This window comes from Mustela nigripes, chromosome 2 (genome assembly GCF_022355385.1).
Source record: "Mustela nigripes isolate SB6536 chromosome 2, MUSNIG.SB6536, whole genome shotgun sequence".
NCBI lineage: Eukaryota > Metazoa > Chordata > Mammalia > Carnivora > Mustelidae > Mustela > Mustela nigripes.
Window position 1 is genome coordinate 214236675 of NC_081558.1, and position 24895 is coordinate 214261569.

Genomic DNA, 24895 nt, shown 5'->3' on the forward strand with positions numbered 1-24895 from the left:
TAGGGGCCGGCACCCAGGGAGGACACCAACACTAGGGGCCGGCACCCAGGGAGGACACCAACACTAGGGGCCGGCACCCAGGGAGGACACCAAAACCAAGTGTGTCCTTTCAGGCTGTCCCTCAGGTTCCCAAGTCCCTCACATCCTTCATCCTCCCTGTTATCAAGTGATGGAACTAGTGTAAATGTGGTGAGTTTCAGCAAAGACAAAGTAACTTGCTTGAGGCTATTAGGTATGGAAGTGGGAGTAATATCTAATTTTCCTGAAGTCTAATCCAATACTTTTTATATCATAACATATCATATCATCATATCATATTCTTATTATATGCAATTTACTTATTGTAGGTGGATTTAATTTATGTTAATCCTACTCTATGTCCAGTGACGTTTTTTGTACATAGTCTTCAATCCCTGTAAGACTTCATAGCTAAAATTATGCACAGTGTACTTAATAGACAGTAATTTTCAATATTATTCAACCATGAGCAATTTTTAGTGGGATGTCCCAACTTTAGGACCTAATTCACTTACAAAATGTGATGTTGACGTATCAGACAAAGAAGACCTATGACTGGTCATCAATTCATGTCCAGAATGCTCTTTTAGTTATGACCTCGTGATTCTTATGCACTACTCATATTTGCATCTTTGACGATAGGTTCTCTATCAAGGCAAAAATACTGTCCTTGCCCCCTGACTCACTGTACCCTAGCAGTTTATAATGTAACAGCTCTGAAAGAGAACAGTGGAAGTGCCTGCTCTCAGATGCCTTGTCTTGTCAGGGTCATCCAGGCTCAGTGTGAAGCATTCAGAATAAACCATCTGAAAGGACTGCCAGTTGATGAATGGAGATGGCCTTGGTTCTAGTTCTTAGTCCAAGCCCAATTAGCTGAAGAGGTACACTGGGATGGGCCTCCTTATACTGAGTCTGAGCCAATCTCTCCAGCATGCCCGGTGTCAGACCTGGACCCACGCTCCCGGCGGCTGAGCAGCCTTTGGAAATGTGGCCAGCATTTTTTTCACTACACCTGGGGGTTGGGAACTAGGAGAATTGCCTGCTTAGGTTGGGAGGCCAGCCAGGACCCCTTGGGCAGCTTGGCTTGAGGCTCTTCTCTGGAGCAGAGAACTGGGCTCACTGGGGAAGGCCAATCCCATGCCTAAACCAGGAAGGCTAATCCAAGGGATCAATGGGGAGAGATGCCAAATACATGCCAAGTGAGGCAAATGAGCAATGAGTGGTTTTATTAAAGGGATTTGTATATTTTACACATGCACACAAATAGTAAGATGTGCATATAGTCCAAGGGTTTCCAAACGAAAAGGTAGCCCCTATCGATACAAATATTTTAACAGGAATGTATACAATGGGAATGTCTCATGTATTATTTGACAAATATTTAAATATACTCCTACTGGGGATCTAGTGGACAAACAAAGTAAAACACACCCTCTACCCTCACAGAGCTAGTCAGCTGTGAGAAGTTGAGAGAGGAGTATCATAGGGTATGCAGACAACCGAAAGATTCTGAATTCAGTTCGGATTTTCCTCCTCTTGTTAGAGGGGGAAGAGGCTGACTCGCTAATATGAGAAGGGCAGACGGTTCCTTAAATATTTGTAAGGCATGTTGGTCATTGGGATTTTTAATAAAGCTGCTGTAAATCCAACTCTAGAACAAATTGATGAAGAAATGTAAATTTTGTAATTTTTCATACCCTGAGGATTAAAGTGAGAGTCAAGGAATGAAGTAAAATTAATTTCAAGGCAACCCGTTTGAATGTCAGTGGATGTTAGGAAAAGGGGTGTTGACTTACTACTGCACATATGCTAGGCTAAGTTTACATTTGGAAAGAAAGAGGGATAAGGTTGAAATTACGTTTTTCTTATTTTCTGTAATATTAAGGTTGAGTAAAATTTATAACATGAAGTTGGAAGGAACAGGACAAGAAACTAATATTTGTAGAAACTTACTATGCACAAGACACCATCTTGGCACCCTGTGTACCTTAGCTTATCAGTTGCTTAGAAACCAGTTGGAAAACGTTGGTGAGGGTCCTCGACCTGACAGTCCCAAGCCCTCAGATTTTGGGCAAATCCCTTCTAGGTCAGGAGTTTGTATGAAGCCCGATACACCCAGTGCACAGATCTAACGGTCTAATGCACGCAAAGTTGAGCACAAAGCCTGGCTAACAGCAAGTGCTCGGAAAGACTGGTTTCCCAGGGACCCCAGCCAGGAAATCGCATTCTAGAAGACAGTCCTTTCCCAACATGGCGTGCCATTTCCTGGGTAGAGGGATTTAGATGCCGGAGTCAAGTGGAGGCTGCAGTTCATTAAACCATTATGATGAAGGTCACTGGCAATCAGGCGGCTCTGTTTTAAAAAGACAAGCTAAGCCATTTTCCCATTGTAAGAGCTCATCTGGGAAACATAACATATTGCAATGATGCCTCAATTAGTTGGAATTACTGGGGATTGTGCAGATGTGGTGTTTTAGTTAAAAGTATTACTGAAATTTAATTAAATCCCTAAAAATGAGATGTTCAAATTTTATGGAAATCAGGTAATCTCTTCTGCAACATTGTTCATTCTAAATGAAATTCAGCCAAAGGGTTGGATACAGAGGGGCAAGAAAGTGGCAAAATTATTCTAAGATGTTGTCCTGCGTTGTCAGTCTGGACAACCATTTTTAGTACTGTAACATTTAAACAATTGAAATATTCATATTTTTGGAATAGCATATGGCTCTGAAAAGACTTCTCATTCAAAACAAAAGAAAATATTTATATCAAGAGGAAAAAAAAATCTCTACCTTACATTGCATCCTCTGGAGAAATGTTTTGAGATACTTGTAAGAATTAAATATTTCAGATACTTAAGATTTTATGCTATGAACACATACAGATATCAGGCAATCAAACTGCCCTTCATTTGCGATAAAATGGGACTGGTTGATTCTGAGACTGACCAGAAGAGAAGGTGACAGGTACTGTCAAAAGAGACTTATTCTGTCAGTATTTCGACACTTAGGGAGGTAGACTAGAACCATGATTTTCTGAAAAGCCAAAAAATTCTCCGTGAGGTTTATGATTTTGAGGTACTTAATTAAATATATTATCAATAATCAGTAGCTTTAAATATTCTGACTTTTTAAAAAGACTTTATTTATTTATTTGACAGAAAGACATCACAGGTAGGCAGAGAGGCAGGCGGGGGGTGCGGGGAGCAGGCTCCCTGCTGAGCAGAGAGCCCGATGCCGGGATCGATTCAGGACCCTGAGAACATGACCTGAGCCAAAGGCAGAGGCTTAACCCACTGAGCCACCCAGGTGCCCCTCTTTCTGATTTTTTAAAGATTTTATTTATTTCTTTGTTTCAGAGGAGGGGTGTGGAGCTGTGGGAAAGGGGCAAGCGGAATCCAAGCTGAGCTCCAAGTCCGCCGTGGAGCCGGACCCCGCGACCCTGAGACTGTGACCTGAGCTGAAATCAAGAGTCAGGTGCTGAACTGACTGAGCCAGCCAGATGTGCCCATATTCTCTCTGATTCTGAATAACCCCAGCAAAAACGGCAAGAAACTGCATTTGCTTATGCAAACTCTTCTGTTTTTCAAAGGGGAGGAACAAGAGCTAGAAAATGAATCTTTATTATCATTTACTTCCTTTTTAGTTATTTGGAACCACTTATGCTATCTCTCGAGTTCCTGTCAAGGCACTGATCAGGGTTTTTATTTAACTCCAAATACTTAAAATTATTAAAAGCCCGATTTAATAGGGCACGGGTTCTTGGACATCTTCCTGAAGGCTGACATTTGATGTGATGTGCAGAGGGCCATTTCCTCTGACACTTATCACGGATTTTTTGAACCATTACTGTCATGTATTTTTTCAGTAAATTACAGGAGAAGCCCATCAGCAAAGTGGTGGGTCCCTGGGCTCCACGGAGCGGGATGGCAGTCTTGGGCACCCACTGTGGGGGGCTCAGGGAACTTCATGGCAGCGTGAATTAGACCCCATGATAGTACAGGCTGGAGCTCGGAGCTCCTCCCAGCTGGGGGTGTTCTCTGTGGCAGTTCCTGAAAGGCGGAATGCTTGGGAGGCTGCTGTGATTGGAACACTAGGGCTGTGGACTCCTTTATTCCTCACCCAGTCATTTGTTCCCTCTCTCATTCATTCATGCAAGCGTGCCACCCACTGGGGACCAGAGGTGAACGAGGCCCTCCCTGACCTTAAACAGCTCTCTGAACCACAGAGGAGGTCCAGGCATGTGGAAGGTAGAACCTATGGGACGGGGCCTCACTGAGCTGTCACCAAGAGTGAGGGTCACATGGGGGCTCAGACAGTTCCTTCCAGAGTCATGCAGGTCTGGATGGGGTGGGGGGTGTGAGAAACAGTGTCATCGGTGACAGTGAAGGAGGAGGGAGAAGCCAGCTCTGGGCACGTGGATGGCCTGTTGGAACGGGGGCAAGGTGGGGAGGGACACCTGCAGCCAATGCTGAATGGCCTCTTGAGTCCAGTGGGTCTTGGTCTACATTCAGTGGGTCATGGGAAACCTTCACCAGGCTTGAAATTTTAAAAGCTTGGACCTTTTCCGTGGTCAAAGACATGGCTAAAATAAAAAGGGGAAGTTGTGCTGTTTATTTGGTTCAGTGGGAGGGATATGTCACAGAAGGGCTGCTTATACTATAATTAAACAACCAGGATCTAGCTCCAGTATTCAAGGCTGCCAGAGTGCCTGGGACCCGTCAGAGGTCAAGAGTCTAAAATGGCTGTTTTCCCACCAAAGCCATGGCACCATTCTCCCTCTGTCTCCTCTCTCCCGAGTGCAACTTTCACTTCTGTCTGTCATCCCGCGACCCTGAATGAGCGCCGAGCGCGCTGCCTCCTGACCGTGGTGTTGTTGTCCTGTCCACTGGGGCGCGACTCCCTCTCTGGGTTAATGTGATGCTTCCTTCTCCCCTTACTTCCTTCTGTCTTTCCCTCTCTGGTCAGTTTCCTTACACAAAATGCAAGTCTTTGGTGTTTACACCATAAAATCTAGGCATATTTCATGCAGGAAAATGTCCTTTACATATACTTTGGATTGTAGATAAAAGTCCAGTTGAACCAGGGATGCGCTCTCATGATGTAATCAGGCCGATGTGCAATGACAAGCCAGAGAACGGGGGGTCCTTACCTGGTTCAGTCTGCTAAGTCTCCCAGACACCTGTCCGTGCTGACAGGCCCCACAATACCCGCCCACAGCTCCGAGAGAAACCGCTGCTCCATGAACTGTGCATTGCCACTGGCTCATGTCTAGTGGGAGCAGGGCTTTCTTTCCATACGACATTAAGAAGAAATACTTTAACAGTGATTTACTGAATTTAGCTTTCTTTCTCTTCTGGAGACAGAAAAGACACCATGTCTGGAAAGTCTTGAAAGTTTCCATTTTTAGATGCATGAGTTCTGCGAACAGACACCTTTCTCAGGCAGGACCCAGAAATCTTGAGGGGCCACAGGAGTAGCTGGCCTTCCTCACTGGCGACGTGTGAGACTGAGCAGAGCCAGGGATGAGGACTCACAGAGCCGTTAACTGAGGCAGAGTGAGCCAGCATTCCATCTGCAGAGTGGCCAGGACGGGTCCAGGGTTATGGCTCGCTGAGGGCCTCTCACTGTCTGTTGTGTGATGCTCGAGCTGGCGGATATGCTTACAGACATGCCAGCACTTCCCACGCGCTCGGCCTGTGCTGTCTGTTTGGCCGAACTCTCCGGCCTGCTGTCCTCCGGAGCCAACCACAGGCTGGGGTATAAGGGCTCGCACAAAGGGGCTGTGGCATCGGCACTGAAGATGGTGGCCACCCTGACAACGAGGAGTTTTTTGTTACAGAGGCAGCTCCCTTTACAAAATGGCTGGCACCAGAAGGAAAACACCAACAACAGGGGTGATGCGCTAGGCCTTTATGGTTTTAGGGGCGAGCCCCCCGAGGACCCCACTTGGGTGTTGGCTTCTGCTCTTGATGAGGGAGCAGGAGGCTGGCTGAGGACAAAGCAAGAGCTGGCGCCTTGCACCCCCCCCTCATCCACTCCCCTCCATAGGTGTAGCATCCCTCAGGCACCCCTGACTGCCATAAAATGATAAATAGTTAACTTGCTGAGATCACAATCCTACAAGAGAGGAGTCTCCCTTGGTTTGCAAATGTCCTTGAGATTACAACAAAGAAGTTACCTTATCAATAGCCCAATTTCCAAAGACACAGAACTCAGTTCCTCAAGCCCTAATGTCACCCTCCCCTCCATAAAAAACCGAAGGAGGTGGAGGTAGAAGGAAAAGTAAATAAAGTTAAATTTCTTCTAAACCTAAATCTCATTAACAAGGATGCTTGATAGCAGGAATGTAACATTCCACCAGGAGACTCTCAATTGTCCTTACTTGATAGCAACTAAGCCTTCAATATCCTGATAGTATTCTTTGCCCCAATAGCCCTTCTGAACACCCCTTTGTCCTCACCTACCCAACTCCTGTGTATATAACCAGCCACTCCTCACAACCCGGGGCAGCAGCAGCTCTTCCTGCCCACGGGTCCTGTCCCCGTGCTTTAATAAACCACCATTTTGCACCAAAGATGTCTCAAGAATTCTTTCTTTAGTCGTCAGCTCCGAACCTCACCCCACCGAACCTGACTTAGGTTCTGGGACTTCATCACTCTGAGGGAGGATGCGGGGAAAGAGAGACAACTTTCTATAAGAACAGGAATAGAGTGAGGCCATCAAGTTTCTGGGTCTTATTGCCAGCAGAGGAAGGGGACCTCAGAACTGGAAGAGCCGGTGCAGCCCACACAAGTGGGGACCCAACAAGAACATTCTAAGTAGAGTCCATAGTCACCGTCGGCAGGAGCCCATCCAGGGATGAGTGATTCCCAAGACAGCTTTCCCCGCTGGGTGAGTGACTTCAAGATCCCTAGGGCAGTGACCTGTGCCCAGCATGCTCCAACACGTAACCAACGCTTCCTTCACCAACGCCTTTCACAGTTTTTCAATGCTGTGAAAAACATGGCGGCCGTACTGGGCGTAACCATGCTGCCTGTGTATTTGTTTGCTCTGTCGCTCAAGCGTCTATCCCAGTGACCAGCCACAAGCCCTCGGCTGACCAGTGGCCAGCCCACATCTGCAGCCACATGTGGGCACCACTGCCCTGGATGGCAGCTGGCTCCACAGGCCACCATGCTGAGGAGGAAGGGAAGGGCATTCTCGAGGACATTGTTCGCTGGTGGCACAGTGAGGGTGACAGTCTTTTCTGCCAGTTCCGTGGGCTATCTGCCATGCTCGGATCTGCCACTTTGGAAAAGCACTTAGGAAAAAGCTTCCCCTGGACCAAAGCTAGGTGTGCCAAGCACATGTCTTCCCCTACTTGTGGAGCAGCCAGCTCTTGGGACCCCATCAGATTCAAAGAATGAAAACAAGACATGCCAACCCGCTCTCTCTGCAAACGAAATTGGCTGTAAAAGTATTCAGAATGTGGATACATATACTGGACATCAAGAAAAGAGCTTTTAATCTAACGTGGCAAAACCAAAGTTTCACACAATGTCACTGTCTTGGCATCCTCACACGGCATGTACGTGACGTGCTCACCCCGCAAACACCGTGCAGGAATACAAGGGTTGGCTCAGTTTACCTTCCAGGTGACCCTGATGCTCTGAGATGACAGGGGCTCCAGGTGCACCTCCTGAGGCGGGCCGTCGGGAGCTGTAAAGACCAGAACCCACAGGTTAGAGCCCATTTCTAGACAGGCTGGTATCTACACAACACGCCGGCCCAGGAGACAGGCCCCCGGCAGCACAGAGAAGTGTGTTTGCAGCTTTAGTGAGCAGACCAATCTGGCCAAGTTGTTGGTACTGAATTCACCCTGTGCGTCCTCGCTCCCACGAGAAATGAACCTTGAGGACCTGCCCTTGCATTCTTCCTCACCACACCTTTGACAACGTGATTAATCTACTCAAGTCGGAGCAAGTTCCCAGGTAAGACAGGAAGGGGTAAGACAACATGGCTTTTATGAAACCCTGTGGTGCCTATCAAAGACCCTTCTTTTTCCCTTGGAACTCATGTTTAGGGAAAATGGCATTGGGGTCATGGGGGAAAAAAATCAGGATTCTTCTGCTTTTGAGTCCCTTTGATGGCTTTGGGTTTTCACGCTTTGTGCTTGAAAACTCTCATGAACCAGGAGTGGTAGCCTCAGAAAGCAGAAGCAGAGTTAAAGAGTCAAAGCATGCAACTCACACCACCCTATTTCCAAGACTTGTAGGATTCCAATTACCTGCCGGTTCCAGTCAGTCACTGGGTATCAGAAACGTGTGAGCACCAGGCACACAGTGTAGTACTAAGAGGCAGAACACGTTTTAGTCCACCGAGAGCTCACGTGTTACCAGAACAGCAGAATGCATGCACTGTGAGAGAGAAGAGTCTGCCAGCCTACAGCACGGAGGACATGGAAGCATCTTGCAAGAAGCAGAAGCAAGAGGGAACTCGGGACTCGGAGGGAGAGACCCCCTTTGGGGTCCTGTGGGATGGACGGTCCTGCTATCCCTGCTGAGCTGCGCAAGGGCCGTTTCTGTGGATGTGGAGATGCCCCTTTGCGGAAGAGGGAGGAGCACAGGGCAGATGAGAAAGTGGCAGTACTGATTGTGAGCTGGTTTGAAGGGTCTGGAAATCAGTGGAAGGGTAGAGGTGAAGGTCAGATTAGGGGAGAGGCAAGGTCAAGGGAAACATGATCTTGGTTCAGGAGAAGAAGTTTCGAGTAATAAAGTTGCTAGGCTGATGGGTGTTTCCATCTTTCTGAGTCCAAATTCTGGCTATCTCACTTAGCAGCTGTGTGGTTGCTTAATTCCTCTGTGTTTCGGTTTCCTTCTGTGTAGAACAGGACAATAAAATGCACGTCATAGGGTTGTTATGAAAATAATGTACTCAGTAAATACAAGCAATAATAATCATTATCATTGGGTGTTTGACACAAGGAGAGATGAATGAAAAGAAAAGGTATGCTTTTCTTTTTCTATTTCATAGAATGAAAAGAAAAGGTATGCTTGAAGGAGCAATGTCTGAACACAGAGGCAAGTGTACTGTCAGGAATGGAGATGGTGGGGTCCTGGGACACCAGAGTGACCATCTCTGCGGTGGGAGGAGGGGGGAAACAATGGGGGAACTTTGGGGGAACTTGCTGGTTGTGTTTTCTTAGCAAATAACAAGAGACAAGGTCAGGGGCGCCTGGGGGGCTCAGTTGGCTAAGCAGCTGCCTTCAGCTCACATCATGAGCTCAGGGGCCTGGGATCGAGCCCTGTGTTGGGCTTCTTGCTTTGCGGGGAGTCTGCTTCCCCATCTGCCCCTCATTCATCTGGCTCCTGCTCTGTCTCTCTCTCTCCCTTTCAAAGAAATAAACAAAATGTTTCAAAAAATAAAAATAAAATAACCTAAGAGGCAAAGGCAAGAAATCAGAAGGAGAAGGAAGGCGGGCCGTGACTTTAGGAACGCAAGGACTCAGGGAACGGTGGAGGCCGATGGAAACATGTGCCCTGCACAGCACAGGGAGCACGGAGCTCCTGTTTGACTTGTGAACATAACACAGGGAGAAGTTGTCTGTGGGCCTTCACGACGGCATCGACAGGTGCAGACGGAGTGTGCAGGTAGACTGGAGAAAGCATTGGCACTGGGCAGGAAGAAACAGGAGCCCAACTTCTTCTCCTGGGGGAGGGGCAACGGGACCCTCCCTCTGGCTCCCTACATGAGCAAGAAGGCAGGGGTTGGGGGCGCTGACTCCAGAAGCCCAGCCTGGCGGGACTCGGAGAGAGTGAGAAGACTAAGAGGAGAAGCTGGTTTGCCAGAAAAGATGGTTCATTCTTTTTTGCAAATATGAACTTGAAGGGAATTGCAGATATTGGGGCAGGAAGTGTTTCCAAGGGCCGGGAGAAAAAGAGAGGGAAGTCAGCTTCTTTCTCCACACCTCCTTCGTCCTGCTAACACCGGCCTGACCTCTCTTCTGTATGTCTCCTCTTTGTGCTTGGTCTGTCGGTGTCCCCACCGAGGCTCTCAGCCTCACTGGACAGCCTGCCCCAGTCTGGCATCCATGGCTGGTGCCAGTTTTTATTTGGGTCCTAAGCATTGATCTGGTTTCCGCTTTACCTCTTTTAAAGGGGACACGGGCCCAGAACACCCTTGAAGCCACTCGGTCATCACACTCACTTTCCTGTGTTCTTGCGTTCTGTGTCCTGCCTCCCTCTGCATGCTCCCTCTGCATGCTCTGTTCTCCACCCCACCCCCCATAAACCACACCCCCACCCCCGGGGCCCAGCCACGGTCAACATCTCAGTGGAACCCAAACACACCTGCCCTGGACAGATCTGACCTTCTGTCTTCCAGCTTTCTTTTCCCTCTACCAGCATTGCCTGCGCACATCTGGGCGTCACCCCCCCAGTCTCCCCCACCTCAGTGTGGGGACCATCACAATCACAGTGGCACTGGGCACTTGATGCAGAGACACCTTTGCACCAGGCTGTCCTCCCCCAGCTGACTCCGAGCTGCATGGCCTCCCGATCTGGGTCCGGAGCAAGTCCCTGCTTTGAAGGGTAAAGCAACGTGCCAACCAGAATGCACAGCACACCTCTTTCACCCGGCAGGTCCTGGGGACAGCTGGTTTTCTGGGGGTGCTGCAGGCTCTTGGGTCTACCCATGAGTCCCCATGCGGGAAGGCAGTGTTAGCACTGACGCCGACTCCAGAGCAGGGACCAAGGGAGGGGCCAGCATCCAGTGATCTGCCATCATTGTTCTTATAGCTCTGTACCTAATTTCTTCTCCCAGGGTCATGCCCTTCAAGCAGGTCTGCCTTTGGATACAAGCTCCCATGGAGATCTGCAATTTCTCTCATGTTGATAATTCTGTGGTCATCGAGAAACATGGGGTTCATTCACAAAAATCCTTCTTGAGAAAATGATTCTGAGGTCTGACAGCTATATGGATGCTGCATTATTTTAATTTAATTGTGCTAAATCAGACTTAAAGATCTTGTCGGTGAGGAACGGCAGGTAAAGTGGGGACAGTACCTTATCCTGCTTCCTTTGGGTGCCTCTGGCTGTGGCCTTTGATGGGGCATTTTGGAGGCAGGGGGAGGCTGGGAACGTAGGCATTACAGCCTCAATATGATACAGTCACGCTTAAAAACAGAGACAGAAGGATAGTGTTTGCAAAATGACCTTGATCCTATCAGAAAATGTAAAGTCAATGATGCAGCCATGAATTGGGGAGAATTTGTTTTTCCGATCTAGTCCAGACCTCTCCCTCAAAAATAAAGGGATAGAAACAATGTCCAAGAGAAACTCCAAAAGAATTTAATCTATATGCATACATTAGAGTCATGCCCAATATAATTAGGAGGCGTTTTGTTTGGGAACTGAATTTTCCATTCCTCTAAAGCATTAGAGGAAAAACTTTTAAAAATTATATATATATAATATTGCACGGAGCACTGAGTGTTATATGCAAACAATGAATCATGGAAACTACATCAAAAACTAATGATGTGGAGCACCTGGGTGGCTCAGTGGGTTAAGCCTCTGCCTTCGGCTCAGGTCACGATCTCAGGGTCCTGGGATCGAGCCCCGAATCGGGCTTTCTGCTCAGCAGGGAGCCTGCCTCCCCCGCCTCCGCTTGCCTGCCTCTCTGCTTACTTGTAATATCTCTCTCTGTCAAATAAATTTAAAAAAAAAATCTTAAAAAAAAACTAATGATGTACTGTATGCGACTAATGTAACACAATAAAAAAAAAAATGAGTCTGCTTTCAGAAATTTCATGCTTTCCTTAAAGCTCTTGAACTATAATTATTCCACAGGTCCTCATCTTCTGGCAAGTAGACAATTTCTGTAAAATTTAATCCAAGACAGACTGAATTCCCCAAAGCTGAAAGTATTCAAGATCAACCATTGGGTACTCACTTATTTAACTAACTTTGAAAATTGTGTTGACGTCTGACATTCAAGAATTTATTTTTATGTTCTTGAGCTGAAGCTTTACTATATATGGAAAGCGTAGTTTCTTCTTCTGTTTTTAAACCAGAATATTTCACTTTTTCTCGTGAGAGGAGAAGGATAGGAGGTAAGAATTAATAATGAAGGTGGTTTTCCAAAATAAATAATCTCTGCATTTCTGCAGAAGCCAAAATTGTTCAATCTGCAAAACAGGAATAACTGAAGATGATATGTGCTGTTCCTAACGCTCTTTCCAGGCAAGGCAACGTTTATAAATTCTGTTTGGTCAAGACAGTGCTGACGACCCTTCCTGAGTGCCCGACACGCAGACCTCGGCTCTTGTTTCTTCTCCCAAGTACCGGGCCTGGCTCTCCTCCCCACCTCCTCAGCGGGCTCCTCTCCTGCCTCCTGCTTCCCTGACAGTCACTCTTCACGGATGGTCCTCTCTCTCACTTCTAGTCGGTGAATGCAAGACCTCAGCCTCAGAACTCCCCTCTGCCCTTGAAATACCCTCCTCTCCACAAAGCCATCTCCTGGCTTCTGCAGAGTCTCGGTGCCAAATCCATCATTTACCCTGGCTGAACCATCGCCGTGGGAATCACTCCCAAATTTCTCTCTCTTATTGGGGGATTTACTGAGGGCTTACTCTTTTTTGAAGGTCCAAAAGTCGGCAAGGACTAGGCACAATCATGGGTTCCTCTGCTGGAGGCAGAGGGGTGAGAAGGATGCTCTTCACTGGGCAAAGGAGACCAAACGGTGTTTGATAAAAACCAGATTAAACAAAGAATAGTTGACCCCAGACAGGGAAAAGAGGACTTCATGTAATAACTATTTATCAAGTAAGTAGTTTATTAATTTAAACTATTTATCTGACACGTATTATGTGCCAAACACTGTTCTTGGTGTTTGGATTACGGCAATGGACCAAACAGGCAACCATTCCTGACCTTGTGGGAGGGACCCAAAACAGACCTAAACAAAATAAATTGGTAAAGTATATGCAGGTTTTTACTCATTTTTTTCAGTTATTTTTATATAAATTATGTGGTATGTTGATGGTGATGTGATGTTATTCCTACAAAGGAGAATATTGAGGGAGAGAGGGTGTCCAGTGTGCCAGAGTGGGTAGTGGGTTGGACTTTAAATAGGGGGGTGGTCAAGGTAGGACTCATTGAGATGACCTTTGAGCAAACACCTGAGGAGGTGTGGGAAGAGGGGGAGGAATTCAAAACATTCCAGAACATTCTTAGGTTAGCCAAGGAGTGTATACAGAGCATCAATGAGGGGCAGTAAGGCAGCCAGTGATTTGTTTGGTTTAATTTCCAAAGTCCCTAAATGGAAGCTGGAGAGAAACGATGACTATGGAGGCAGACTGCTGAAGGCTCAGGTGCAGGGCATGCCTGGTTCTTCCTGGTGGGCAGACCCTGTGCCTTTGACATCCCCTGGAGGAATACAGTTGATGCCACACCGGGCCCTACTGTGCGCCACACTTCACATTTACTGTTACATGTGGATGCCTTTTCTTCCTTAGGCCTCATCATATCCTGTCTCCCTCCTCCTCCCAGCTCAGCACAGAGAGGGGGCACTTCCTCTAGATTGGAGCTGCTGCTCTGGAATGTGATAAGGAAGGGTACAAAAGAGATGTTAATTTAGTGCCGGATCCAACGGAAACCCGCAGACTCCATGTGGCGACTCTTCTGTAATTCCGACCTTCCACTCTGAGGCATCTGAAAATATTCAGTGCTTTCCCAGAGAGCTTCTGAAGAACTGAATGTCCAGGTTCTAGGGGCAGATTCGTAATGAAAGAGTGAAGGAATCAGCCATCCCAAACTTGGGCAGAGGCCATAGGTGACATGTGACCTTTAGGGGAAGTTGGTCTTGGTGACAGTCACCTGGGGATGGGACATGCTCATGGGTCCTGAATGAGCCTGGCAAGTCAGTGCATTTCTGGTCAGTTAGGGTCTAATCCTGTCGACTTCTGACAGTGTCTCCACTGTCTGATGAGGGGACCTGTGGCCAGGACAGTTGCCCTACCTTCTCCATGAGTCACAAGTCAGAAAACTTGATTTCTGAATGTCAGCCACAAAGCCTATGCACCAAGACAAAGACAAATTCTGTTTTGGAGCTTCCCTTTGCTCTACCTGCTCCCCTCCTTGCATTTTCCTCTTGCTCATCTAAATAGCAAATCAGAGAGGCTCCATGGGGCCCCCAGCAGCCCGTGCACAGGGCAAATCCCAGAGGTCATCCCTGGAAGCCAAGAGACTGTCTGCAGAGGGCCTAGGGAATGGTCCTGCAGGCCAGGAACCTGGAGTGGCTATTCACCTGGCCTTCTGGCTGGGAGACAGATTTGCCATGGCAACTGTCAGATGCAGCAGAGGCCACAGAGAGCCCAAGAAAGAGCACCAGCAGCAGGACTCATTATGGCCATCTCGAAGGCCGCCACCAGAGGCAACATTGGAAAATACTGTTCTTTTGAGAAGGAAGTCCAGATGCGGCACAGTTAGAGCAAGGGTTAAGAAGGAGGAGACAGTTGAGCAGTGTATCCACGATTACATTTGGGGTCAGCATCTCCTTCCTAAATACACAACGTGGTGAAATTCCAGGAAGTTCGGGGGCTGTTTAAATATTTAAAGAAGATTCTAGTTCTGCAGGAGCCCGTTGACGTTCACTTCTCACTTGTCTCTGAGAAATACGAAGTACTTTTAGAGCTTGCATTCCCCCTCTCCCCCTAATTACCCATCTGTTTGTGGTGAGGAGGAGAAAGGCATCATTATGTCCATTTTGCAGATGAGAAATCATGTAGAGTTCCTAAGCAATAGAAATGGCTCATTCTCAGACACTCAAGAATAAAGCTGTCCTATCACCCACCCTTGAAAACAATTTTCCAGAGCCGGTGTGTTTCCAGGTGGAGAATGGAGGGCTCGTCCCACTGCTGGGAGAACCGTCCATGTCACCCATTTCTCATGGATGGTACTGACTACACGTAGCAGTAGAGTGGAATGTTTGCTTTTGTTTTGGCCCAGCAATCTCACTGCTTGGAACTTAACCTGAAAGCATAATCGTAAGTGTCAAAAAACAGGCCACAAAGGATGCTCATCACAGTGGCATTTGGAGTAATAAAAAATGGGAAACAACTGATATGTCTACTAGTATAGGATTTGTGAAATAGATGGTGGAAGGCATCGTTATGAATTGGAAGCAAGTACTTAAGGGGTCTATAGAGTGACATCATCTTAGAATGCCATCGATGAGGGAAGACGTCCAGAACAACACTCATTCCCCAGCTGAACGCTGAGACAATCTTCCTGTGCACTCACTCATCTGGGGAGGACCACCTTAAACCTGGTGATGAAGATGGGATCTGAGCCTAAGTTCTGATTTCACTGCAGCAGAAGGTAGTGGCTGATTGGCTCTGATTAGGGAATGGAAAGCCAGGTTTGAGGTTGGACGCTCTTCCTCCCAAGATATGAGCCAGGCCTGGGTCCTTGCCTTTCCTTCTCCAGAGCTGCTCAATGGCAGCTGGCTTCCGCTTCTCCCGCCAGGATGTGGGTTGACAGCCAGCCTTCACTGGCACTGCCCAATGGCTCAGACCCCCACAAACTGGTCAGTTCACCCTTGGTAGCCATGTGCTACCATGTGGTGGACGGGGTGGGGTGGCGGACAGTATGTGCACGCATGCCTGTGTGAGAGTTTGTGTGTGTGTGCGATGAATGATTCAGTAGGTGATAGCGCCATGCCCACAGGTAGCCGTAGGTGGTGGGATTGGGAAAGTGGTTTTGCTTTCTTCAAAATGCTTATCTCTAACTTCTAAATTTTCAACACTGAATATGAACTTCTACATAATAGGAAGAACAATAAAGTTTACTGTAGAAATATTGACATTTCTAGTCAATAAAATATCATCTACCGCTGTCTCCCCAACTCCTCACACACAGAATGTTCTTGTCATTTCCTAGTTAAACTACCGTCTCACACCTGGACTCCATCAGGCCTTGGGTAAGACATACACTCATGGTTTCCTGTCAACCCCGACTCCATGCACCCAAACAAAGGAAATGTAAAAATGGCTCAGCTCTTTAAATATCACCAGACTGGCAGTCTCCTATGTCTGTGTTTTAGTTCTTGTATGTGAGAACCCTGAACGAAGTTGCAAGAACAGTGTCTTCAAAGTAGAAGGCAGAGTGCTGTCTGAGTCTCTAACAGGGCCTGGTGCCACGGGGGCATTCTTCAAAAGGCCTCCATTAGGCACAGCCAATGGCCTGATTCTGTATTAGCCATCTGGGCCCAGGGGCCAGTACCAGGGCTCTGGGACGTGGGCCTCACCCACTCACACGTACCTGCCTCGTCCGCGGTGATGGAGAGCTCGTTGCTGGGCTCGCTCTTGCCAATCCGGTTCTTGGCGTACATGCGGATGCTGTAGGTGGAGGAAGGGTGGATATCAATGATGGTGGCCGAGTTCAGCTGAGGGGAAACATCTTTGGTTCTCTGAGCAGAATCCCAGGAGTCTTTTGGGTTTTGTTTTTCAAAAAAGAAGAGATAGAGACGTGAGTTTTTTTCCTCTGCCTCTGAAAGTTCACAAGTAGGAATTAAACACACGCACACACGCGCACACACACACACACACAGAGGAAGGAAGAAGGAAAGAAAGAATAGTTACAACTCAAAGTGAATTCTCAAAGCAATGCTCCCAGTGCATTGGGGGGGGGGGTCACCATCAGAGGGGGACACTACATACTCATTACCCATGCTAAGGGGGACAAGGGCCATGGGCAGCCAAGGTCTGGGGTGGGGAGGGAACGTTTGAGGCACTGGTAGGTATCAAGGAGGAAGGTGCAAGAGATAGGACCATGCATCAGTGAACTAGGAAGTGGCCACATCAAGGCACTCATTGGATGAGACGGTAAAAGGAATTATGGTTTGGACACTGCCCCACACCACCCCGCACACACACAAAATCTCTGGGTCTCAAAGTTATTGGAAGACCAGTGAAACCTCTAGCCATGTCAGATCCTTCCTCTTCCAGAAGCACAGCAGTCAAAATGAAATTCTTACATAAAAACTAATCTCAGTCTCCAGCATAAACACTTAATCTCAAATACTCAATGGTGGGAACAATTTTCAGTCACGGCTAATTTTCACAAGAGCACAGACTCATAGGAAGAATTATCATTGAATAGGTGACAATTTGTATCTGCTGCGTTTAGAATTTCAGCCCATAAGGAGTAAATGGTTCTCCTTTCAGAAAAGGTTCGGGCCATTGTTAATTGTGGGCTAAGGGTCAAGAGATGAAGTCAGTTGCGGGAGAATAAGAACTGAAGGTGGTGGACAGAGATGAGGCTTAGACAGCCCTGCAGTCCCCAGTGTCCTCTTGGGTGGTGCTCAGCACCCCGGTGGGAATCTCATTGAGGTACTGTGCTCCCTGCTGGGTTCTGAGCTCCGTGGCAGCAGATACCACGCTTGCCATGTTCACTGACACGTCCCCAGTGTTGGCACAGTGCCCGATGCCTAGCAGACAACACATCATATATGCTGTTTAACAGATGAATGCATAAAGGGCAAATACACAGACTTCTGAGCCCTGGGGATGGTTCATTTCCCCTTCCACATTCATGATGAGCATGGAAGCTTAGAGGACTGGTGTGCCTACTACAGGTAGCCATAAATGTTAAGAGGTCTTCTGGAATTGTACAAAAAATGTGTCTCTTCCAGGCTGCCTTGGAATGCTGTAACCAACCAGGGAACAGAACTTAATCAAGACTAATGATGACTCTTCCACCTAAAAGGAAATGTATCACTTGGGTCAAGAAGATTGAAGGTGGGAAAACACTGATGTAGATAAAGAAGATGTAAAAATTCAAACGGTGGGAGAGGAGAAGACTATGACCCAACAAAGGACCCCGTAGTGGGGGTTTAGGACCAGTGGGAAGACACATAAACATGGACCCTGTCCCACGAGGAGAAGGCCAAGCCTTCTGGAGAAGATGTCTAGGACAAGAGAGGAACCCTCAGGAGCCATAAGGTGCAGAGGGGTGGCTAACCAGCCTGGGAGGAAGCAGGTACTTGTCATGGTTGATGGCTCTGGCCATCTTCACTGAGGATATGTCTGGGAGATGGCAGAAAGGTCCGAGGAAGCCTGTGTGTCCACTCACTGCCTCCTTCTCCTGCCAGTCAACTCAAGAAGAGCCCATGGGGGCGTGGCCAAGGCAAGAGTTAAAGGGCAAAAGCGCAAGGTGCTTAAGAAGGGGTGGTGTTTTTAGCTTCTTTCCTGCGGTTACTACAGTTTGATTGAAAAAGATGATATCAACGATCATGATTATTAGAATAAGGTTCAAAACAACACAGGATGGATTTTGAGTTAAAGTTTAAGAAGATGGGAAAGCATGCTTTATCCTGGAGGGTTTGAAAGTAACTGAATAGAGAGGGAGAAGCAAATCTTGTTAAATCCCCAGACACCTTCTGGCAAATGATACGGCATCGAAGGAGAAATAAAAACAAGGAGGTGACCACCCAGGAGAAGAGAGTCGGGACAGGGATTGGAAACACTGCTCTGATTGTAGATGCTGACGTGCAGGCAGGCAAGATGTGGATTATTAGCAAATTATGCCGAAAAACGTAACACGGGGCAGAGCGATCCTGACCCTCAAGAGGTTGGAAATGCAGATTGAAATATGAGTACACCTGGGAAGGGCAGACCACAGACAAAATAAACTCAGGCGTGAGTCCCGAGCAGAAATGCAAGCTTGCGAGTCCAAGAGCCGGAGGAAGCATGGGGGTGCTGGGAAGGGAATGACGGGAAGGGCAGGAAATGAAATTGTCAGGGGGACGTATCCCGTGTCCTTGCCCCGTGGAGGAGGGATGGTGCTTTCGGGGGTGCAGAGAACAGATGTAGTGTCAAGGAGGGCTCATAGTTCACCCTGGAAGGTCCTTCACAAGGGGACTAGTACAGAGGAACTTGCAGGGAATGCTAAGGCTCCCAGCATTTAGCAAGAGTGGGAAGCTGCTCCCTGTGGGGTCAGGAGAGTCAACGGGAAGGGACAGCATTGCCAGAGTCCAGACAGGACTGGGACCTCAGAAGAGGGGCCCCTGACAGAACGTGACCACTGCCAGGATCCTTGTCTGAATCATTCTTTGTACCTGCTCCTGGGTGAACCCAAGGGGAGGGCATAGGGGGAAAAAAGAAAAAAAATCTGCATGTTGTAGCCGATGCGGTTCAGCTCCCAAAGAAGGGCAGACAGTGGGCTTGCGGGGAAGGGCAAAGTGGCAGCCGGAGAAAACCCAGGACTGGAGGGAGCTCAGGCTTGCAGAGTTGTATCTGCTCCCCCGTTGCTGGGCTGGGCATTTTGTAAACGTGACTCCTGCGGTCCCCAAATGGGTACAGGGGAAACACCTCGGAGTTTTGTGACATCGGCACTTTCAGACCCACAGAAGCAGAATTACTACGTGACGGTGCCCAGACACCTGCACTTTGCAAAGCCTCTCTCTGGGCCATTCTGGTGCACAGGTAGAGTTCTGCAGGCTCTATCTGATGGAATTATTACAACATCCTGGTGACGTAGGGATTTTTATTTTCCTAAGAAATGCAGGCCTGTTACACGCCCGGCATGACATGGGGCTGGGGTTTGACCTCACCTGTGTTACCCTGAAGCTTAAGGTCATATTCTGGTAGCACGTGACCTCCACATAGTCCCTATGGGACCCCTAATGAGACAGGAGTTCAATCTCCCAGACATCTGGATGTCTCTACGTCCGGATCAGACGGACAAGGGCTTGATTTGGCTTACTGACCAGGAATTCAGCCAAGTGCAAGGGAGGGGAGCAGAATTACTGCAACCCCTATGAGTGTATGGGGTGGGTGTGGGGAGATGTGTGCAAAGGTAGACGTGGCCCCTGGTTTAGCAAGAAGATGTCAGGGACGTTCCCTGAACCAGTGGGCGGGGTTCCCCGACATGCCCCAGAGAGATGGGTAGAGGAAGGGGATGGGGAAGTTCAGACTCACATTCCTGCTCTGAAAGGCTCAACAATCCCACGGGAGGTCTGAGTGAGCCCACAGGGACCAGGGTGCTTGTACTGGGTGCTCGCTGGGGATCCCCGCTTGGGGGCCCCTACCCCGAGTCAAGGGGGACAGCAGATCACAAAGGACAAACATAAGAAGGGTAAATCTGATCTGAAGAAATGTTGTAGAGGCCAAAGACCAGGAGGAGTGAGGGTGACCAGAAGGATGTTCTGGAGACAAAATGACTCTGAATGTGGAAAATTTACGAGGCAGTTCAGAGAAGGACCACTTCTACGGCATCGGTTACTGGAAGGGAGGGACAGGGCACAGGTACAGCCCCTTTCCTCCGTCTGCTTCATAGAGGAGATATTCTCAGGGTGAGATGGGGAAGAGAGGTTTGAGAAAGAAGGCTCTGGAAGACGGCTCCTAGCTGCATAAGGGGGTCTGGGCTTCCTGGGCTGGATGGTTACATTCTAGGACAAGAGAAGTTCCGAAGGACTGGAGCCCCCTCAGCGATCTGTGGGGCACGGTGCAGGAGGAGACAGGGCCGGAAGGGGGACATGTGCACAAGGCAGGTTGCCTTCCAAAGAAGTGAGGGATGGATTTCCACAAAGGACCTGAGCAGCTGGAGGCACACACACGGCGAGACGCTGGGACTGGGTCGTGAAGGGGTTGTGTGTCCACTGAGAGGAGAAGCAATGCTCTCTTGGAACCTGGTCACATGGCAGCCAAAGCCACCAGTGGGACGGTGGCCTCCACGAGGCAAAGTTGATGATATGGGCAAGACGGGATCAGAGTGGGTCAGGGGGTGGTTATAGGAGATACACATAAAGGGACTTGGGATGTTTTATTTTTCCTGGCAAACAGGGAAGCAAGAGAGTCTTCTGCCTCCCAATCCTGGAAGGGGTCTCGTTTGACCAGAGGGGTGGGAAGAGTTCCACTGGACTCAGGGAGGTCTGTTCTGGTGCGAGAAATGTAAGAACTTGTGACTGTCACGGCCGGCCCAAGGCAGATGTGTGCTTTCCTGGGGCTAGTGAGTTTCCGTTGCGGGAGCTGTTCAAGCACAGACCGAGTGACCCCTTGTAGGGACACACTCTGTTACGAAGGCCAAGTACAGCAACACCTTACATTCTTGGCAAATTAACGAAGAGAAGTCCACAGGAGTCCCATGTGGGAAAAGACCCAGTGGGACCCATATCTCCCAGCATATATGAGAATCAAGTCGGAATGAATCAGAGATCTAAATGCAGGGGCGAGAGCAAGAAGCCATACAAAGCAGAAAGCACGGGGGAGTTGTCCAGAGCCCGGCCGTACAGAACAGCTTCTCTAACTTGGCTCAAATTCCAGATGCAACAAAAGAAAATGTTCATAAATTTGGGGGAAAACAACCACAATGACCCGTAATCACAGAAACAACCGTCTGACAGCCATGACGGCCCGGCCGGGAAAGAAAGCAGATGATGCTGTAGCCAGGCGTGACGGGAGGCCTGGCCTCAGGGCTGGGCCAGAGGTAACATGAGACGGGGGGTCCAGAGAGCAGGTGGGAGTAAGTGTAGGGGTTACGGGGTCCAGGGAAGGGGTGCTCTCGCCGAAGGGCAGCCTGTGGCCCCTGAGGGACTCTTGTCCCAGGAAGAGGCTTTGGTGTCCCACTCCACAGCAGGGAATGCTGAGAGCAGGGGGCAGTGAACGCACACTGCTGGGTGGAGACAGGCTTGTGGAGCCAAGGGATCATCACCAGCACCTGGAAACGGCCGATTCCCCTGAAGATAGGCAGGCACTGAACCGCTCCCCTGAGAGGCCCCGAGCACGCTCGCCTGGAGCACAGAAGCCAGCCGTCCTGTGGTGATGCCCAGCCAGAGAGACTTTCAGGGGCTGCCCCGCCTGGGGACGCTGCAGACTGTCCCCACGATGGGTGTCTGCCTTTCCCTGGAGTCTTCCTTGTGACCCTCCGTGTCTGGGCCGTTCTCTGCTGGAAGGCGCTTGCCTCACCCAAGAAGGGTTTCCTTGACTTCAAGATGAGTGTCTCGGAACTTGGCTCCGAGACAATTCCTTGGCTCTTTCCTGGCTGCTGTGTCTACAACAAAGGCAGGTGTCTTCTCTTCCCTGTGGTCCCCAGGGGACCCCCTGTGTCCTAGCTCCTGAAAGAGCCCCATTTGGGCCAGTGCTGTCTTCCGCTAGCTCACCGCGGCCGCATCCCCCGCCGCCAGCCCAGGCCGGCTCTCCCGTTGCAGCCCCTTGGCTCCTCGCTGGAGCTCCCGCAGGCCTGGTGGCTGCATGCTACTGGGGCCCTGCCGTGACTCGGGGCCAGTAAGCCGCGCTTCTGGGCGTTCCCGACGCAGCTGCGTACGTACTGCAAGACTCAAGGGCTGTTTCTAAAACCACCGTTCTGGGTGGGAAGCATGCTCACGTGTTGCTGCTGGGACTCCCCCTCAGCCGCCCCCTCCAGCCCCTGCCAGGCCCTTGCTCTGCCCCTTACATGCGGGTCTGGAAACGTGCCTCACTCAGGGCCTGCCTCCAGCTGCCAAGCCTCGTTGGCACTACGGCCTCAGCCCAAATATCCTGAGTCGGTCAGCACTGTGCAACCCGGTGCAACCTGGTCACGAACGGAGCCCAGAAAGTGAAAAGTAAGGCTACGTGGGGGTCTGTGAGGATTTTGTTAACCCTACACATGCTAGTGCTGCTCTGACGCCTCCTCTCTTTTATAAGCCTCAAAGTCCCAAGAGGAGGCCACAGTGGCGACTTTCTACCCTCGGCGTGAGTGGCTCGAGCTCCAAGGGACGCAGGCGCCGTCACTCTAACCGGGTAAACAGACACACCTGCTGTGGTCTATTTTATTCACGGCCCTTCTGGCCCCAGGGAAACTGATGAGGCTCTGAGCAGGAGCAGGTGCCCCTGGCCCATCCCTGAGGCCCGTCCAGAACCTCCCTGTGGGTCCATGCGGGTCTCCACACGGAGCAGCGCTCCTGTCTCCGCACAGACCTGGGTTATGGACTCCATGCCCGTCTCCACACAGAGCAGCTCTCCTGTCTCCGCACAGACCCCGCTTACAGACTCTGAGCACAGCGGACCTCCGGGCTCTGGCCGGAAGATCCTGTCTAGAGCAGCCCCCGGCTGGGGAAATGGGCCATGAAGGGGGTGGGGACAGAAAACAGAACACACAAGCTTGCAGGTTGGTACCACTAAGGGTTCAGGTGACGGCGGGCGGGGAACGAGCCTGGGGTCCGGAGGGAAAGAAGGCAGGGCGGAGGCAGAGTCAGCCCCGCACACGGACCCCACCCGCCAAGGGACCTCGTGTGCTCGGAGCAAGGCAAGACAAACTGGTGAAAAGAGCGTCCTGTGGTTTTCTCGAGTCGGGGCTTAGTCTTACAGGTAATCAGGAATAACCGAGGAAAACAATGAAAGGGTTTTTCAAAGTGGAAATGAAGCTGGAGGAAGTAAAGGACTTACCTGATTTATTCTTGCATTCAATGTCATAGCCCGTAATGGGGCTGTTGCCGTCAAACCCCATGGTCCACCTGAGGGTGATCGTGCGCGCCTTCACGTCTTTGATCTCAATTTCGGGAGGGTCTGGGGGCTCTGTGCAATCGACAGGAAAACCAGGCTTAGTTCAAACACGGCTCAGACAGACGCAGGTGGAAATGCTGAGGACCGCTCAGAAGAGCGTCAGCCTCTGACGGCGGCTGACACGCTTACTGGGAGCATTTTTTTCCCGAATTGCATTTCCGGGAGGAGAAATTCCACTTTCCCAAACAGCCCGGTGTTTACTGCAGGGTTCTATGGCAGCCTTGGACGGCAGTGCTGGGCCCAAGTGGGGTGTGGATTAAATGTCCCTCCTCTGGTTTAGAATCCAGAACTCAAAAAAAATACTTCGGCTTTGAATGTGAAGGTTTCCTTCTCCTTTGGATCGCCTAGCACAAGCATTCCCACCACTTGGCTAAGCAGGTGCACTCCTGCATTCATGCCTTCAATGGGACTGCGGGGTCACCTGGCCCAATTCCTTTCAGGACTCTGTTCCCCGTGTTTTGGGGGCTGCACCGTGACACGATCATACACATGGCCAAATACTGTTTTAACACCAACTTGGAACATATTCAAAACTTCCTGGGAGTCAAGAGGTGTTACATAGCCACACACAGAGGTCCGAGCCTGGGCATACTCTTACTGTCCTAAAAGCGGTGTTTTCCCCCAATTAGGTCTCCTTCCTACCTTGTACTGTGAGCTGAATTATTCCACGGTCCTCCCCGTAAGAATTGATAGCATGACAGGAGAAGAATCCAGAATCTTCTCTAACAGTTGGCAAAATCTATGTGTAAAGCAGAAAGAAATCCATCTTATCCAGTAGCATGCAACCAGGACAACTAAAAGGGGTTTTGGCTGTAAAAAAATCTCTCCACTCCCACTCTTCCTACATCCCCAGCACGCGTGTGCACACACACACACACACACACACACACGCAACCCTGACAGCAAATGATCTTCTTGCAATTGTGATGGACAGATGACAGGTTCGACGTACATCATCAGTGCCAGTTGCCAGCTCATTAAACTGGACGTGTAATTTATGCCGGGGCCATGGTCAGGTGGACGTGTATTCCACAGACGCATTTATTTTTTCGTGCTGTGCCTTTAGTGCATCCAAAACAACGTTGCCCGAAGAAGCGGATCTGTAAATCCTGCGGTAGATGCCTGGTGCTGCAGGACCCTCATTAGAGCTCTCTCTAGAAGGACCCCAGGACTGGAGCTGCCCCGAATCAGTGTCAGTGGTTCAAAGACGGGGCATTCTTTTTCCCCGGGTAGCTACAGAGCCTCTTCTCCCCCAACTACAAACACCACTCAGTTAATTACTGACAGTACTAAAAAATATAAGGGGCTATCATACTTTTTGTAGCTTTTGTGATCCTCTATGGAGGAATGAAGT

The 24895-nt window shown here is 49.4% G+C and overlaps 1 protein-coding gene across 2 annotated transcripts in view; it reads right to left on the reverse strand.

The window, feature by feature from the left end:
* Positions 1-24895, reverse strand: part of DSCAM (DS cell adhesion molecule) — a 750559-nt gene that overhangs the window by 112047 nt on the left and 613617 nt on the right. For both annotated transcript variants that reach the window (XM_059392376.1, XM_059392375.1), the window contains exons 13-16: positions 24184-24280; positions 23425-23553; positions 16322-16489; positions 7648-7718 (exon numbers count right to left, since the gene is read on the reverse strand). In XM_059392376.1, coding sequence (XP_059248359.1) covers positions 7648-7718; positions 16322-16489; positions 23425-23553; positions 24184-24280 — 465 coding nt within the window. The remainder of the gene's footprint in view (positions 1-7647; positions 7719-16321; positions 16490-23424; positions 23554-24183; positions 24281-24895) is intronic.